At 49.0% G+C, this 19109-nt stretch overlaps 1 protein-coding gene across 1 annotated transcript in view; it reads right to left on the bottom strand.

The window, feature by feature from the left end:
• Positions 1-353: 353 nt before the first annotated feature.
• LOC138768983 (transcription factor HES-3-like) overlaps positions 354-19109 on the bottom strand; it is a 31317-nt gene continuing 12561 nt past the window's right edge. The window contains exons 2-4 of the mRNA XM_069947106.1: positions 4579-4674; positions 2279-2363; positions 354-764 (exon numbers count right to left, since the gene is read on the bottom strand). Of these exons, the coding sequence (XP_069803207.1) occupies positions 376-764; positions 2279-2363; positions 4579-4674 (570 nt within the window). The 3' untranslated portion in view covers positions 354-375. The remainder of the gene's footprint in view (positions 765-2278; positions 2364-4578; positions 4675-19109) is intronic.

Here is a 19109-nt window from a genome sequence, read left to right as displayed (position 1 = left end):
CGTCATTGCCAAGAGGGGGCGCCACTGGTCCTGAAGAAGCGTAATAACAATCACAAACTGAGAACCTCTATGGAAGTATCTTCTCCGTTTACTGACTGGCAATGGTATCTGGGCGCTATATCACACGCCATAAGGTGCACCGGGCACCCACCACAGCCCCCGGGGGCCCCACACAGCCGGGCTGCCTCCACACGGTGAAACAATAGAAATAAGCTGAGGTTTTCTGCACTTTATTAATCATTGTGATTATTATTTGATTTATTTACATACAATACACCAGACATTCACGAGTCTATATGCCCCCACCCCCCAGGGGTCTCTGTACAGTATAGAGTCACTGAGGGCTATATACAGCTATATACACAGCTGTGGTCATCACCAGGGTCTCCAGCATGCTGCGCTCCTTGTTTGCGGGTGTGATGGGGTCCGGTTGTTCAGAGATGAGGAAGAAGAAGGTGTCGTATCTGTGCGCTGCTGGCTCAGGACCCGCTGGACACTTATGTTTCCTGCTGACGGTTTCCATTGACTGTTTCCACTTTCCGGGCTCCTTGTCTTATTATCTATCTGGGGATAACTTTGCTGTAATATCTCAGGACTTGGAGGGACGTGATCCTGAGTCTGGGGGGCACTGGGGGGATGGACAGGCACCGGCCCCGGGGTCTCCTGGGACGTCTTTCTGGTTATGTAGGCGCTGAGCTTGGTCAAACATCCCTGGAATCCTTCTCTATAATCACTGATCCCTACTAGATCCACCGGAACCATTCCTGCAATGAGAAGGTCCATCAGTATCAATAACCTGATCAGGCAATGCCAATACAGTTTTCCCTCAACATATAATATTAATTGGTTTCAGGACGACCATTGTATGTTGAAACCAAAACTGGTAATTGGTTCTGAAGCCCCCAAAATATTATCCAAAAATGAGATAAAAATGAAAATATAAAGGAAAATAGGCAGCTATGTAATATGGATAAAGCAAGTCCTTACACACAACAGTCAGAAAGCGGCTGGAGACGGTAAATCACTTTCTATGTAAAAGTCTTGAGCATTTTCAGGTCCTGTAAAGATCACACAGGGTCCCAGAAAAATAACATGAAGGCGCTCTCACCTGGTGCCCAAAGGAGCAGCTCATCCTGGCCCAGGTACACAGCAGCACAGGACATGGAGTATCTGACTGTACTGCAGGGAGGAGATACCAGACACACACAGCAGCACAGGACATGGAGTATCTGACTGTACTGCAGGGAGGAGATACCAGACACACACAGCAGCACAGGACATGGAGTATCTGACTGTACTGCAGGGAGGAGATACCAGACACACACAGCAGCACAGGACATGGAGTATCTGACTGTACTGCAGGGAGGAGATACCAGACACACACAGCAGCACAGGACATGGAGTATCTGACTGTACTGCAGGGAGGAGATACCAGACACACACAGCAGCACAGGACATGGAGTATCTCACTGTACTGCAGGGAGGAGATACCAGACACACACAGCAGCACAGGACATGGAGTATCTGACTGTACTGCAGGGAGGAGATACCAGACACACACAGCAGCACAGGACATGGAGTATCTGACTGTACTGCAGGGAGGAGATACCAGACACACACAGCAGCACAGGACATGGAGTATCTCACTGTACTGCAGGGAGGAGATACCAGACACACACAGCAGCACAGGACATGGAGTATCTCACTGTACTGCAGGGAGGAGATACCAGACACACACATCAGCACAGGACATGGAGTATCTCACTGTACTATAGAGAAACACAACTAGCAGTGCAGCCACTTCACTAATACTGGGGATTTACCCATAAAGGCCCTTTTCTTTGGTTGATTATCTGGTTATTTACTTGTTCCGCAGATCCGGACTGTCTGTAACTTTGTATGTTGTATGTTGTGTCTGGTCTCAAGTTACGATGGTCAAGAAAGGAACATTGTATGTTGAAAATATTGTATCTTGAGGCCATTGTAAGTTGAGGGATCACTGTATTTATATGTGTATATATATATATATATATATATATATGTAGCTAGCGTATAGCATTCTTGTGGAGTGCCGTATACACTATATACCCAATAATATACCCAGCCCAATACAAAGGGGAAAAGTGCTAAGCCGGCCATAGAGATGAGATATCTGCCACTCAGAAATTGATACGATTATACAGGATTATCTACAATGATTTAGGATTATATACAATTGTATAGGATTATATAGGATTATATAGGTTACATTGGATTTTCCAGTATATGAAGAATTTACCTCGCTGTCTCATACTGAGCAGGTTCTCAATGTGTTTCACCGTCAGCTCCAGGATATCCGCTTTCTCCAACTTCCTCTTCCTCACCTGGGGGGAAAGACAATCCAGATCAATAATCTAGAACATTATATGGGGCAGAATACAGGTCAATATTCTCAAACTAAGATCTAGAACATCTCAGGCTCACAATCCAATATAACTAGATCCAATATAGCTAGAAAGTAATATCACAACATTATGTACACTGATGTTCTAGAGCCAATGTAAGTCTGGGTTCCAGAGTGAGATAATACAGTGTAATAATATTATAATACATTGTACCTACAGATGGGGAGGAGATAATACAGTGTAATAATATTATACATTGTACCTATAGATGGGGAGGAGATAATACAGTGTAATAATATTATAATACATTGTACCTATAGATGGGGAGGAGATAATACAGTGTAATAATATAATAATACATTGTACCTATAGATGGGGAGGAGATAATACAGTGTAATAATATTATAAATTGTACCTATAGATGGGGAGGAGATAATAGGGTGTAATAATATAATACATTGTACCTATAGATGGGGAGGAGATAATAGGGTGTAATAATATAATACATTGTACCTATAGATGGGGAGGAGATAATAGGGTGTAATAATATAATACATTGTACCTATAGATGGGGAGGAGATAATAGGGTGTAATAATATAATACATTGTACCTATAGATGGGGAGGAGATAATACAGTGTAATAATATTATAATACATTGTACCTATAGATGGGGAGGAGATAATACAGTGTAATAATATAATACATTGTACCTATAGATGGGGAGGAGATAATAGTGTGTAATATTAATATAATACATTGTACCTATAGATGGGGAGGAGATAATACAGTGTAATAATATTATAATACATTGTACCTATAGATGGGGAGGAGATAATACAGTGTAATAATATTATACATTGTACCTATAGATGGGGAGGAGATAATAGGGTGTAATAATATTATACATTGTACCTATAGATGGGGGGGAGATAATACAGTGTAATAATATTATACATTGTACCTATAGATGGGGAGGAGATAATAGGGTGTAATAATATTATACATTGTACCTATAGATGGGGGGGAGATAATACAGTGTAATAATATTATACATTGTACCTATAGATGGGGAGGAGATAATAGGGTGTAATAATATTATACATTGTACCTATAGATGGGGAGGAGATAATACAGTGTAATAATATTATAATACATTGTACCTATAGATGGGGATGTCTCTCAGTTTCGGTGCAGGTTTCCATGCTCCCTGATAACTTATTGGTTGTGTATATTACACTCTTGAGCAGTGGTGCACAACTAACATTCCCATCATGTATGAGCAGCCAGAGATTGTCCAGAGATTGTCCGGGCATGATGGGAATTGTAGTTTTGTAACAGCTTGAGGGTTTTGCATCTCTGCTCTAGAGGACATTGACCTGTTCTCTTATAATATGTTCTAGCTCTTATAACAGCTCTGGATCATTGTGTTATAATGTAACGCCACTGCTTTGGATCTTTGACCTATACTGAGTAGTGGTATGAGTCATTGATCTGGAGCATGTTATATAATATCATGTTCTACTTCTGGATCATTCTTATATGATGCAGTCGCCTTGGCTCACAGTTATATATATTGGGTGTATTTTGCGTGGAGAGCAAAGCCAAAGCTTCGTTTGCCCAGGCATGATGGGACTTGTAGTTTTGCAACAGATGGAGGTCTGCAGGTTTAACACGTCTGCTCTAGAACATCAGTATTCATAGTATTGGAATGTAATGGTCTAGATCTAGAGTACTGACCTGAATTGCATTATAAGTTGTTCTAGATCTTAGTTTGGGAATATTGACCTTGTTACTGTATAATTCCCCAACGCTGGATCAATGACCTTTATTACACTTTATCTCCTCCCCATCTATAGGTACAATGTATAATATTATTACACCCTATTATCTCCTCCCCATCTGTAGGTACAATGTATAATATTATTACACTGTATTATCTCCTCCCCATCTATAGGTACAATGTATTATAATATTATTACACTGTATTATCTCCTCCCCATCTATAGGTACAATGTATTATAATATTATTACACTGTATTATCTCCTCCCCATCTGTAGGCACAATGTATTATAATATTATTACACCCTATTATCTCATCCCCATCTATAGGTACAATGTATTATAATATTATTACACTGTATTATCTCCTCCCCATCTATAGGCACAATGTATCAGTCCCGTCATTTCTTACATTATAGCTGTAATGCTTCTCCAGTAAGGTCTTCAGCTCCTCCAGGGAATTGTTGATCCGGGCTCTTCTCTTCTTCTCCATAAGAGGCTTGGACATCTGCAGAGAAGGACACGGTCATCTTTAGCTCATCCTCCAGCATCACACAGGACAGCAATGGCTTCTTACCTTGTTGGACTCCAGCATCCCCCTGGGCTCTGTCCTCTCCTCCACCACCACCCTGGGCTCTGTTCTCTCCTCCACCACCCTGGGCTCTGTCCTTTCCTCCACCACCCTGGGCTCTGTCCTTTCCTCCACCACCCTGGGCTCTGTCCTTTCCTCCACCACCCTGGGCTCTGTCCTCTCCTCCACCAGCACCCTGGGCTCTGTCCTCTCCTCCACCACCCTGGGCTCTGTCCTTTCCTCCACCACCCTGGGCTCTGTCCTCTCCTCCACCACCCTGGGCTCTGTCCTCTCCTCCACCACCCTGGGCTCTGTCCTCTCCTCCACCACCCTGGGCTCTGTCCTCTCCTCCACCACCCTGGGCTCTGTCCTCTCCTCTGCCACCCTGGGCTCTGTCCTCTCCTCCACCACCACCCTGGGCTCTGTCCTTTCCTCCACCACCCTGGGCTCTGTCCTCTCCTCCACCACCCTGGGCTCTGTCCTCTCCTCCACCACCCTGGGCTCTGTCCTCTCCTCCACCACCCTGGGCTCTGTTCTCTCCTCCACCACCACCCTGGGCTCTGTCCTCTCCTCCACCAGCACCCTGGGCTCTGTCCTCTCCTCCACCACCCTGGGCTCTGTTCTCTCCTCCACCACCACCCTGGGCTCTGTCCTCTCCTCCACCACCCTGGGCTCTGTCCTCTCCTCCACCACCCTGGGCTCTGTCCTCTCCTCCACCACCCTGGGCTCTGTCCTCTCCTCCACCACCCTGGGCTCTGTCCTCTCCTCCACCAGCACCCTGGGCTCTGTCCTCTCCTCCACCACCCTGGGCTCTGTCCTCTTCTCCACCACCACCCTGGGCTCTGTCCTCTTCTCCACCACCCTGGGCTCTGTCCTCTCCCCCACCACCCTGGGCTCTGTCCTCTCCTCTACCACCCTGGGCTCTGTCCTCTCCTCTACCACCCTGGGCTCTGTCCTCTCCTCCACCAGCACCCTGGGCTCTGTCCTCTTCTCCACCACCCTGGGCTCTGTCCTCTCCTCCACCACCCTGGGCTCTGTCCTCTCCTCCACCACCCTGGGCTCTGTCCTCTCCTCCACCACCCTGGGCTCTGTCCTCTCCTCCACCACCCTGGGCTCTGTCCTCTTCTCCACCACCCTGGGCTCTGTCCTCTCCTCCACCACCCTGGGCTCTGTCCTCTTCTCCACCACCACCCTGGGCTCTGTCCTCTTCTCCACCACCACCCTGGGCTCTGTCCTCTCCTCCACCACCCTGGGCTCTGTCCTCTCCTCCACCACCACCCTGGGCTCTGTCCTCTCCTCCACCACCCTGGGCTCTGTCCTCTTCTCCACCAGCACCCTGGGCTCTGTCCTCTCCTCCACCACCCTGGGCTCTGTCCTCTCCTCCACCACCCTGGGCTCTGTCCTCTCCTCCACCACCCTGGGCTCTGTCCTCTCCTCCACCACCCTGGGCTCTGTCCTCTTCTCCACCACCCTGGGCTCTGTCCTCTCCTCCACCAGCACCCTGGGCTCTGTCCTCTCCTCCACCACCCTGGGCTCTGTCCTCTTCTCCACCACCACCCTGGGCTCTGTCCTCTTCTCCACCACCCTGGGCTCTGTCCTCTCCTCCACCACCCTGGGCTCTGTCCTCTCCTCTACCACCCTGGGCTCTGTCCTCTCCTCCACCAGCACCCTGGGCTCTGTCCTCTTCTCCACCACCCTGGGCTCTGTCCTCTCCTCCACCACCCTGGGCTCTGTCCTCTCCTCCACCACCCTGGGCTCTGTCCTCTCCTCCACCACCCTGGGCTCTGTCCTCTCCTCCACCACCCTGGGCTCTGTCCTCTTCTCCACCACCCTGGGCTCTGTCCTCTCCTCCACCACCCTGGGCTCTGTCCTCTTCTCCACCACCACCCTGGGCTCTGTCCTCTTCTCCACCACCACCCTGGGCTCTGTCCTCTCCTCCACCACCCTGGGCTCTGTCCTCTCCTCCACCACCACCCTGGGCTCTGTCCTCTCCTCCACCACCCTGGGCTCTGTCCTCTTCTCCACCAGCACCCTGGGCTCTGTCCTCTCCTCCACCACCCTGGGCTCTGTTCTCTCCTCCACCACCACCCTGGGCTCTGTCCTCTCCTCCACCACCCTGGGCTCTGTTCTCTCCTCCACCACCACCCTGGGCTCTGTCCTCTCCTCCACCACCCTGGGCTCTGTCCTCTTCTCCACCACCCTGGGCTCTGTCCTCTCCTCCACCACCCTGGGCTCTGTCCTCTTCTCCACCACCCTGGGCTCTGTCCTCTCCTCCACCACCCTGGGCTCTGTCCTCTCCTCCACCACCCTGGGCTCTGTCCTCTCCTCTACCACCCTGGGCTCTGTCCTCTTCTCCACCACCCTGGGCTCTGTCCTCTTCTCCACCACCCTGGACTCTGTCCTCTCCTTCACCACCCTGGGCTCTGTCCTCTCCTCCACCACCCTGGGCTCTGTCCTCTCCTCCACCACCCTGGGCTCTGTCCTCTCCTCCACCAGCACCCTGGGCTCTGTCCTCTCCTCCACCACCCTGGGCTCTGTCCTCTTCTCCACCACCCTGGGCTCTGTTCTCTCCTCCACCACCACCCTGGGCTCTGTCCTCTCCTCCACCACCCTGGGCTCTGTCCTCTCCTCCACCACCCTGGGCTCTGTCCTCTCCTCCACCACCCTGGGCTCTGTCCTCTTCTCCACCACCCTGGGCTCTGTCCTCTTCTCCACCACCCTGGGCTCTGTCCTCTCCTTCACCACCCTGGGCTCTGTCCTCTCCTCCACCGACCTGGGCTCTGTCCTCTCCTCCACCACCCTGGGCTCTGTCCTCTCCTCCACCAGCACCCTGGGCTCTGTCCTCTCCTCCACCACCCTGGGCTCTGTCCTCTCCTCCACCACCCTGGGCTCTGTCCTCTCCTCCACCAGCACCCTGGGCTCTGTCCTCTCCTCCACCACCCTGGGCTCTGTCCTCTCCTCCACCACCCTGGGCTCTGTCCTCTTCTCCACCACCACCCTGGGCTCTGTCCTCTCCTCCACCAGCACCCTGGGCTCTGTCCTCTCCTCCACCACCCTGGGTTCTGTCCTCTCCTCTACCACCCTGGGCTCTGTCCTCTCCTCTACCACCCTGGGCTCTGTCCTCTCCTCCACCAGCACCCTGGGCTCTGTCCTCTCCTCCACCACCCTGGGCTCTGTCCTCTTCTCTACCACCCTGGGCTCTGTCCTCTCCTCCACCACCACCCTGGGCTCTGTCCTCTCCTCCTCCACCACCCTGGGCTCTGTCCTCTCCTCCACCACCCTGGGCTCTGTCCTCTTCTCCACCACCCTGGGCTCTGTCCTCTCCTCCACCACCCTGGGCTCTGTCCTCTCCTCTACCACCCTGGGCTCTGTCCTCTCCTCCACCAGCACCCTGGGCTCTGTCCTCTCCTCCACCACCCTGGGCTCTGTCCTCTTCTCCACCACCACCCTGGGCTCTGTCCTCTCCTCCACCACCCTGGGCTCTGTCCTCTCCTCCACCAGCACCCTGGGCTCTGTCCTCTCCTCCACCACCCTGGGCTCTGTCCTCTCCTCCACCACCCTGGGCTCTGTCCTCTTCTCCACCACCACCCTGGGCTCTGTCCTCTCCTCCACCACCCTGGGCTCTGTCCTCTTCTCCACCACCACCCTGGGCTCTGTCCTCTCCTCCACCACCACCCTGGGCTCTGTCCTCTCCTCCACCACCCTGGGCTCTGTCCTCTCCTCCACCACCCTGGGCTCTGTCCTCTCCTCCACCACCCTGGGCTCTGTCCTCTTCTCCACCAGATAAGTCCTTACTGTCCCTAAGCAGCAGTCTCCCTGTACTTTATCTGGACTCTCTTGGGGACTCTTTGCATTTCAATGACACTTTTTGTAAGAAGAAAAAAGAGTCTTTCTAGTCCAACCATGCAGAAATTCACATTACTGTACAATGCAGAATCACAGACCCCCTGACTACAATACAGTATCATTGTGCTGCACATAGGACCCAGCAATGTGAATACATGTAGAATGTGCACAACAATAGACTGCATGTCACTGTGTGAGAGAGAGAGGGATAGGGCATCAGATACTGGAGATAAATGACCCTGGAAGCCCTGGACCCTGTGCAAAATCTGACACCTCCTATGTCCATCTATAACACCATCTATAGCACCATATATAGCACCATCTATAGCACCATCTATAACACCATCTATAGCACCATCTATAATACCATCTATAACACCATCTATAGCACCATCTATAATACCATCTATAACACCATCTATAGCACCATCTATAACACCATCTATAGCACCATCTATAATACCACCTATAACACCATCTATAGCACCATCTATAATACCATCTATAACACCATCTATAATACCATCTATAATACCATCTATAACACCATCTATAGCACCATCTATAATACCATCTATAACACCATCTATAACACCATCTATAACACCATCTATAATACCATCTATAACATCATCTATAGCACCATCTATAGCACCATCTATAACACCATCTATAACACCATCTATAACACCATCTATAACACCATCTATAATACCATCTATAACATCATCTATAGCACCATCTATAGCAACATCTATAATACCACCTATAACATCATCTATAGCACCATCTATAATACCATCTATAGCACCATCTATAATACCATCTATAATACCATCTATAGCACCATCTATAACACCATCTATAGCACCATCTATAACACCATCTATAACACCATCTATAATACCATCTATAATACCATCTATAACATCATCTATAGCACCATCTATAATACCATCTATAACATCATCTATAGCACCATCTATAGCACCATCTATAGCACCATCTATAATACCATCTATAATACCATCTATAGCACCATCTATAACACCATCTATAGCACCATCTATAACACCATCTATAACACCATCTATAATACCATCTATAATACCATCTATAACATCATCTATAGCACCATCTATAATACCATCTATAACATCATCTATAGCACCATCTATAGCACCATCTATAGCACCATCTATAATACCATCTATAATACCATCTATAACATCATCTATAGCACCATCTATAACACCATCTATAATACCATCTATAACACCATCTATAATACCATCTATAGCACCATCTATAGCACCATCTATAACACCATCTATAACACCATCTATAATACCATCTATAATACCATCTATAACACCATCTATAACACCATCTATAACATCATCTATAACATCATCTATAATACCATCTATAACACCATCTATAGCACCATCTATAATACCATCTATAGCACCATCTATAATACCATCTATAACACCATCTATAGCACCATCTATAATACCACCTATAACACCATCTATAGCACCATCTATAATACCATCTATAACACCATCTATAATACCATCTATAATACCATCTATAACACCATCTATAGCACCATCTATAATACCATCTATAACACCATCTATAACACCATCTATAACACCATCTATAATACCATCTATAACATCATCTATAGCACCATCTATAGCACCATCTATAACACCATCTATAACACCATCTATAACACCATCTATAACACCATCTATAATACCATCTATAACATCATCTATAGCACCATCTATAGCACCATCTATAGCAACATCTATAATACCACCTATAACATCATCTATAGCACCATCTATAATACCATCTATAGCACCATCTATAATACCATCTATAATACCATCTATAGCACCATCTATAACACCATCTATAGCACCATCTATAACACCATCTATAATACCATCTATAATACCATCTATAACATCATCTATAGCACCATCTATAATACCATCTATAACATCATCTATAGCACCATCTATAGCACCATCTATAGCACCATCTATAATACCATCTATAATACCATCTATAGCACCATCTATAACACCATCTATAGCACCATCTATAACACCATCTATAACACCATCTATAATACCATCTATAATACCATCTATAACATCATCTATAGCACCATCTATAATACCATCTATAACATCATCTATAGCACCATCTATAGCACCATCTATAGCACCATCTATAATACCATCTATAATACCATCTATAACATCATCTATAGCACCATCTATAACACCATCTATAATACCATCTATAACACCATCTATAATACCATCTATAGCACCATCTATAGCACCATCTATAACACCATCTATAACACCATCTATAATACCATCTATAATACCATCTATAACACCATCTATAACACCATCTATAACATCATCTATAACATCATCTATAATACCATCTATAACATCATCTATAGCACCATCTATAACACCATCTATAGCACCATCTATAACACCATCTATAATACCATCTATAATACCATCTATAACACCATCTATAATACCATCTATAACACCATCTATAGCACCATCTATAATACCATCTATAACACCATCTATAACAACATCTATAATACCACCTATAACACCATCTATAACACCATCTATAACACCATCTATAATACTGCCATCTTGTTATGTGGCCTTTGTCTCATGTAGATGTGGTGTGCCCCGGATGGTGTTATATCGGAGGGATGGACGGCCACCTGCTAGGTGTTGTAGTGTGATACCACTGCGCTGGTGGATGGCTCAGATACAGCCGGACCTTATTATGTTGTCATATGACACCAGTGCCAGGTGGGCACACAGGTGTGAGGGCACACCTGCTTATAGTGTGTAAGGCCGGTTGTACCCTTCTCCCCTGTGGTCGGCGTCCTGCCGGGTTGCTACCGTGTCCCTTGGGATAGTGTAGTCACAGATGATGTAGTCACAGAGGATGTAGTCACAGGTGATGTAGTCACAGAGGATGTAGTCACAGGTGATGTAGTCACAGAGGATGTAGTCACAGAGGATGTAGTCACAGGTGATGTAGTCACAGAGGATGTAGTCACAGGCAGGGGCGTAGCTAAAGGCTGATGGGCCCTGATGCAAAATGTTAGCTTGGGGCCCCCCATCTCCCCCCGATCAGGCAAAGTCCTATCTAACGTTATATCCAATTACTCTAATGTGCCGCCATGTTCTAATGCCCTGTCACTGCCTCCACCTCATGTACTGCACTACTGCCCCCTATAATTAATGGACTGTACTGTGTCATTGTCTAATCATTGTATTCCAATCTTTGACTCTCCAGCTGAAAAACTACAACTCTCATCATGAACTGCCAGTTGGAAACGATGGGGGTTGTAGTGCTGCAACCTGAAGAGCCACATGCTGCAAAACTACAACTCCCATTATAAACTGTCAGCAGGGCATGATGAAGTTTGAACTTCTGCAACTTGGAGAAGTCACCTGATATCACCTGCAGTCCTATGTAACACCACAGATAACAGTGATATCCCTCTGAGTACAGATAATGTAGTAGTCATCTGCAGTCCTATGTAACACCACAGATAACACAGTGATATCTCTGAGTACAGATCATGTAGTAGCTGTCCCCTGCAGTCCTATGTAACACCACAGATAACACAGTGATATCTCTGAGTACAGATAATGTAGTAGCTGTCCCCTGCAGTCCTATGTAACACCACAGATAACACAGTGATATCTCTGAGTACAGATAATGTAGTAGTCACTTGCAGTCCTATGTAACACCACAGATAACACAGTGATATCTCTGAGTACAGATAATGTAGTAGTCACCTGCAGTCCTATGTAACACCACAGATAACACAGTGATATCTCTGAGTACAGATAATGTAGTAGCTGTCCCCTGCAGTCCTATGTAACACCACAGATAACACAGTGATATCTCTGAGTACAGATCATGTAGTAGATGTCCCCTGCAGTCCTATGTAACACCACAGATAACACAGTGATATCTCTGAGTACAGATAAGGTAGATGCAGCACAAGCTGGAGCTCAATGCGGTAAAGATACGGCCATAGGACGTAGCTTGGGCCGCCAAGGCAGATGTCTGGAGGAGGGGGCGCTGGTACTTGCTGTCATCTGATTAGGTAAGAGGCCCAATCAGATGACAGCATGTGCCAGCGGGCGCAGCGGGACAGATTAGCGCAGTGCTTCCCAACCTTTTCCACCTCGGGGCTCCCCTACTAAATGATGTTCTACAAAATAAGAAAACCGTCATACAGTGACTCACCGGTGACGTCTTCTTTGATCTGAGGCGTCACTTTCCCTTTTCCTCTCCATCCGGCCCAGACCTCCAGGATGATTCCTTCCAGATACGTTTCATCCCCTTAGAACCTGCGATACAAACAATTTAGGCTCCGCACATTTCTAGTAACTTCCTTCCCTTCCTCCCTCCTGTCGGCTCCCATAGTAACTCCGCTGTGTGGTGTAATGTGCAGTAAAGTGAGTAGGAATGTGGGATGCCCCCTGTATGTAGGATTCCTTGCTGTGCCCCCTGTATGTAGGATCCCCTGCTGTGCCCCCTGTATGTAGGATTCCCTGCTGTGCCCCCATGAGCTAATAATGCCCCCAGAGGTGCCCCCATGAGCTAATAATGCCCCCAGAGGTGCCCCCATACAATAATAATGCCCCCAGAGGTGCCCTCATGAGCTAATTATGCCCCCAGAGGTGCCCCCATGAGCTAATAATGCCCCCAGAGGTGCCCCCAAGAACTAATAATGCCCCCAGAGGTGCCCCCATATACTAATAATGCCCCCAGAGGTGCCCCCATATACTAATAATGCCCCCAGAGGTGCCCCCATATACTAATAATGCCCCCAGAGGTGCCCCCATATACTAATAATGCCCCCAGAGGTGCCCCCATGAACTAATAATGCCCCCAGAGGTGCCCCCCATATAATAATAATGCCCCCAGAGGTGCCCCTAAAAAAACAAACATCCTACTCACCTAATCCGCGCTGTGCAGGCAGCAGCTCTTCCTCCTCCTCTTCGGGCTCCATCTCCCGAGCCGCAGGGATGGGACTTCCGGCAGACGTGATGACGTCACATGATCACGCCTGCCGGAGAGGTCACGTCCCGGCCTCCCATAGGCTGCTGGTATGAAGTGCCGGCAGCCTATGGGAGAGAATACAGGAGGAGGACGCTGACAGGTCCTGCTCCTGTATTCTGATCGCTTTAATGTTCTACCTGCTCACTGTGCGGCCGGAACATCAAAGCGATCAGTGCATCCCGAGAAGCTGCGTGGCCGCAGCTTCTCGGGATGCTTAAAGTGACACTGTCACAAGTGATGTAGTCACAGGTGATGTAGTCACAGAGGATGTAGTCACAGGTGATGTAGTCACAGAGGATGTAGTCACAGGTGATGTAGTCACAGGTGATGTAGTCACAGATGATGTAGTCACAGATGATATAGTCACAGATGATGTAGTCACAGATGATATAGTCACAGATGATGTAGTCACAGGTGATGTAGTCACAGATGATGTAGTCACAGATGATGTAGTCACAGGTGATGTAGTCACAGGTGATGTAGTCACAGGTGATGTAGTCACAGATGATGTAGTCACAGATGATATAGTCACAGATGATGTAGTCACAGGTGATGTAGTCACAGGTGATGTAGTCACAGGTGATGTAGTCACAGATGATGTAGTCACAGATGATGTAGTCACAGATGATGTAGTCACAGGTGATGTAGTCACAGAGGATGTAGTCACAGGTGATGTAGTCACAGGTGATGTAGTCACAGATGATGTAGTCACAGATGATATAGTCACAGGTGGCCAGAGCGGTGTAATGACCCTCCCGGATAGTAGGACCCGCTACCCACAGATTTGCGGTGTATATGCTGTGCAGGTGGTGGTGAATAATCACAGACTGAGATAACGCTGAGTTGGTTACTACTTGTAAATGTGCAGCAGGTGATACAGAAGATCTTTGGTATCCAAAAAACGCAAAGGAGACAGCACATCCAGCAGAAAACCTTGGGGTTTTATTCACACACCAGTGCGACGTTTCGGCCTTTTTCAACCCATGTAGTAATGTGCTCTGCCAGGAGGTTGGAGGATGAGGTAGAATACTTGTAGGAGAAGATCACCTGTGCCTGTGTATTGACCTTTACTCTAGTCTTCACACCACGTTATGCCCACTAGCGTTGGCCAAACCGTACTAACGGGTGACACAGGTCCCAGACCTTGTTGCCTGGGATGAGCGGAATGCGGAGGGTTCCCTGCTGACAACCGTGCTGCGAGATGGAGTTCATAGGCTTTCTGCAACTTTGCTCTATCTGGATCAGTTCCTGGCTCTGTGGCTCTATAGCGGATACTGTCCTACACTGTGACTTCTCCTTGTCCACGGCGAGGGTAAAGGGTATCTGTTGGCTAGTCCTCTCCTGAGAGGTTTAACACTGCATAGTGCTTTGTGTGGATACTTGAAAGTAAGGTAGTGACAGTGTGTTGTCTTGCATCCTACCCATGCGGGGTACTGGCTAAGACTGAACTACGGGGACCTGGCAGAGGGCCAGGGCCCGGACGAGGCCACTGTGGAGAGATATCTAGCTTGCGCCCTTCCTCCACACTGTCTCGAACAAAAAACTCCTGCTCCTCCTCTACCCAAGGGACTAACTTCCTCTACAGCGTGTATAGTGCGCTGTGATTGGGTGAACAGAGTGCAATAGAAGAAAAGAGAGAAGAGGTGATAGGAAAGAAGAAAGCAGAAAACCTACAGGTTCACAGATTCTGGTCACACACAAAAAACAATAACCCTTTGCAATCCTTCAGCTGTGCAGCTTCCATACACTAATACATAATACAGCGACATCTAGTGGCCAACTCTTAATACTACATTTACAATAATAAGACCACAAAAAGTACAGACTTTTGTGAAGGATGTACATGATAGTAACACCCCTAGTGGGACACCACATCGACATCAAGGCCTATATGCAACTGCTACCTCTGCACCCCTCTATCAGTATTAGGGGGGTCTGTGTGTGACTGCTACCTCTGCACCCCTATATCAGTATAGGGGGGCCTGTGTGTGACTGCTGCCTCTGCACCACTATATCAGTATGGGGGGGGTGACTGCTTCCTCTGCACCCCTATATGAGTATTAGGGGGGGTGACTGCTACCTCTGCACCCCTATATCAGTATGGGGGGGTGACTGCTGCCTCTGCACCCCTATATCAGTATAGGGGGGGCTGTGTGTGACTGCTACCTCTGCACCCCTATATCAGTATGGGGGGGTGACTGCTGCCTCTGCACCCCTATATCAGTATAGAGGGGCCTGTGTGTGACTGCTACCTCTGCACCCCTATATCAGTATAGGGGGGGGGGGCTGTGTGTGACTGCTACCTCTGCATCCCTATATCAGTATAGGGGGGGGCTGTGTGTGACTGCTACCTCTGCACCCCTATATCAGTACAGGGGGGGGCTGTGTGTGACTGCTACCTCTGCACCCCTATATCAGTATGGGGGGGGGCTGTGTGTGACTGCTACCTCTGCACCCCTATATCAGTATAGGGGGGGCTGTGTGTGACTGCTACCTCTGCACCCCTATATCAGTATAGGGAAGTCTGTATGTGACTGCTGCCTCTGCACCCCTATATCAGTATGGGGGGGGCTGTGTGTGACTGCTACCTCTGCACCCCTATATCAGTATAGGGAAGTCTGTATGTGACTGCTGCCTCTGCACCCCTATATCAGTATGGGGGGGGCTGTGTGTGACTGCTGCCTCTGCACCCCTATATCAGTATAGGGGGGGCTGTGTGTGACTGCTACCTCTGCACCCCTATATCAGTATAGGGGGGGTCTGTATGTGACTGCTACCTCTGCACCCCTATATCAGTATAGGGGGGGGGTCTGTGTGTGACTGCTACCTCTGCACCCCTATATCAGTATAGGGGGGGTCTGTGTGTGACTGCTACCTTCGCACCCCTATATTAGTATAGAGGGACGTGTGTGACTGCTACCTCTGCACCCCTATATCAGTATGGGGGGGTGACTGCTGCCTCTGCACCCCTATATCAGTATGGGGGGGTGACTGCTGCCTCTGCACCCCTATATCAGTATAGGGGGGGCTGTGTGTGACTGCTGCCTCTGCACCCCTATATCAGTATAGGGGGGCCTGTGTGTGACTGCTGCCTCTGCACCCCTATATCAGTATAGGGGGGCCTGTGTGTGACTGCTGCCTCTGCACCCCTATATCAGTATAGGGGGGGTCTGTGTGTGACTGCTGCCTCTGCACCCCTATATCAGTATAGGGGGGGTCTGTGTGTGACTGCTACCTCTGCACCCCTATATCAGTATGGGGGGGGGTGACTGCTGCCTCTGCACCCCTATATGAGTATTAGGGGGGGTGACTGCTACCTCTGCACCCCTATATCAGTATAGGGGGGGCTGTGTGTGACTGCTACCTCTGCACCCCTATATCAGTATGGGGGGGGTGACTGCTGCCTCTGCACCCCTATATCAGTATGGGGGGGTGACTGCTACCTCTGCACCCCTATATCAGTATAGGGGGGGGGGCTGTGTGTGACTGCTACCTCTGCACCCCTATATCAGTACAGGGGGGGGCTGGGTGTGACTGCTACCTCTGCACCCCTATATCAGTATGGGGGGGTGACTGCTACCTCTGCACCCCTATATCAGTATGGGGGGGTGACTGCTGCCTCTGCACCCCTATATCAGTATGGGGGGGTGACTGCTACCTCTGCACCCCTATATCAGTATAGGGGGGGGCTGTGTGTGACTGCTACCTCTGCACCCCTATATCAGTATGGGGGGGTGAATGCTACCTCTGCACCCCTATATCAGTATGGGGGGGTGACTGCTGCCTCTGCACCCCTATATGAGTATTAGGGGGGTGACTGCTACCTCTGCACCCCTATATCAGTATAGGGGGGGGGTGACTGCTACCTCTGCACCCCTATATCAGTATAGGGGGGTGACTGCTGCCTCTGCACCCCTATATCAGTATGGGGGGGTGACTGCTGCCTCTGCACCCCTATATCAGTATGGGGGGGGTGACTGCTGCCTCTGCACCCCTATATCAGTATTGGGGGGTGACTGCTGCCTCTGCACCCCTATATCAGTATGGGGGGGGTGACTGCTACCTCTGCACCCCTATATCAGTATGGGGGGGGTGACTGCTACCTCTGCACCCCTATATCAGTATGGGGGGGTGACTGCTACCTCTGCACCCCTATATCAGTATGGGGGGGGGGTGACTGCTACCTCTGCACCCCTATATCAGTATGGGGGGGGTGACTGCTACCTCTGCACCCCTATATCAGTATGGGGGGGGGTGACTGCTGCCTCTGCACCCCTATATCAGTATGGGGGGGGTGACTGCTGCCTCTGCACCCCTATATCAGTATGGGGGGGTGACTGCTGCCTCTGCACCCCTATATCAGTATGGGGGGGGTGACTGCTACCTCTGCACCCCTATATCAGTATGGGGGGGGTGACTGCTACCTCTGCACCCCTATATCAGTATGGGGGGGGTGACTGCTACCTCTGCACCCCTATATCAGTATGGGGGGGGGTGACTGCTACCTCTGCACCCCTATATCAGTATGGGGGGGTGACTGCTACCTCTGCACCCCTATATCAGTATGGGGGGGGGGTGACTGCTACCTCTGCACCCCTATATCAGTATGGGGGGGGGGTGACTGCTACCTCTGCACCCCTATATCAGTATGGGGGGGGGTGACTGCTACCTCTGCACCCCTATATCAGTATGGGGGGGGTGACTGCTACCTCTGCACCCCTATATCAGTATGGGGGGGGTGACTGCTACCTCTGCACCCCTATATCAGTATGGGGGGGGGTGACTGCTACCTCTGCACCCCTATTTGGGGCTGTGTCACTCCTTTCTCTATAAATGAGGAAAACATTTTGACAAAGTTATAGAACTTTATTAAAGAAATGTTAAAAAATATAAATCTTAATTTCCCAGACAATGAGAGTCAGGGCCCCATTCCACGGGACGATTACCGTTGGATAGCGATAATCGTTCGGTTGAAACGCAGTTAACGATTTAACGACAAACGAGAAATTGTTGATCGCTTAATGAGACCTAGTGACGACAAGACGACCGCAAGAGCGATCATAAGCAACGATCATCGTTCCGTGTTATTGGGTGAACGATTTCAGGTCGTTCACAATAGCGGTAATTTGAGATTGTTTATCGTTATCGATTATCCGATCGATAATCGTCCCTTACATAAATTGCGTGAGGCAGCTGCTGTGACTTCTCGGCCACTCTGGCTGCCACAAACAAGCTGAAGGTGGTCGGGGAGCCCTTGTTCCCAGATGGGAGTACTGATGTACAGCAAAGTCCACAAGCCTGAATGGGCCGAGCGGGGTCCGCCATCTTTACTCACTCCGCCTTGGTGGGGACAGAAGAGACCCCCGAAG

Source organism: Dendropsophus ebraccatus, chromosome 12 (assembly GCF_027789765.1).
Source record: "Dendropsophus ebraccatus isolate aDenEbr1 chromosome 12, aDenEbr1.pat, whole genome shotgun sequence".
Taxonomy (NCBI): Eukaryota; Metazoa; Chordata; class Amphibia; order Anura; family Hylidae; genus Dendropsophus; species Dendropsophus ebraccatus.
Note: the sequence above shows the minus strand (reverse complement) of the source record. Positions and strands in the feature narration are given on the sequence as shown.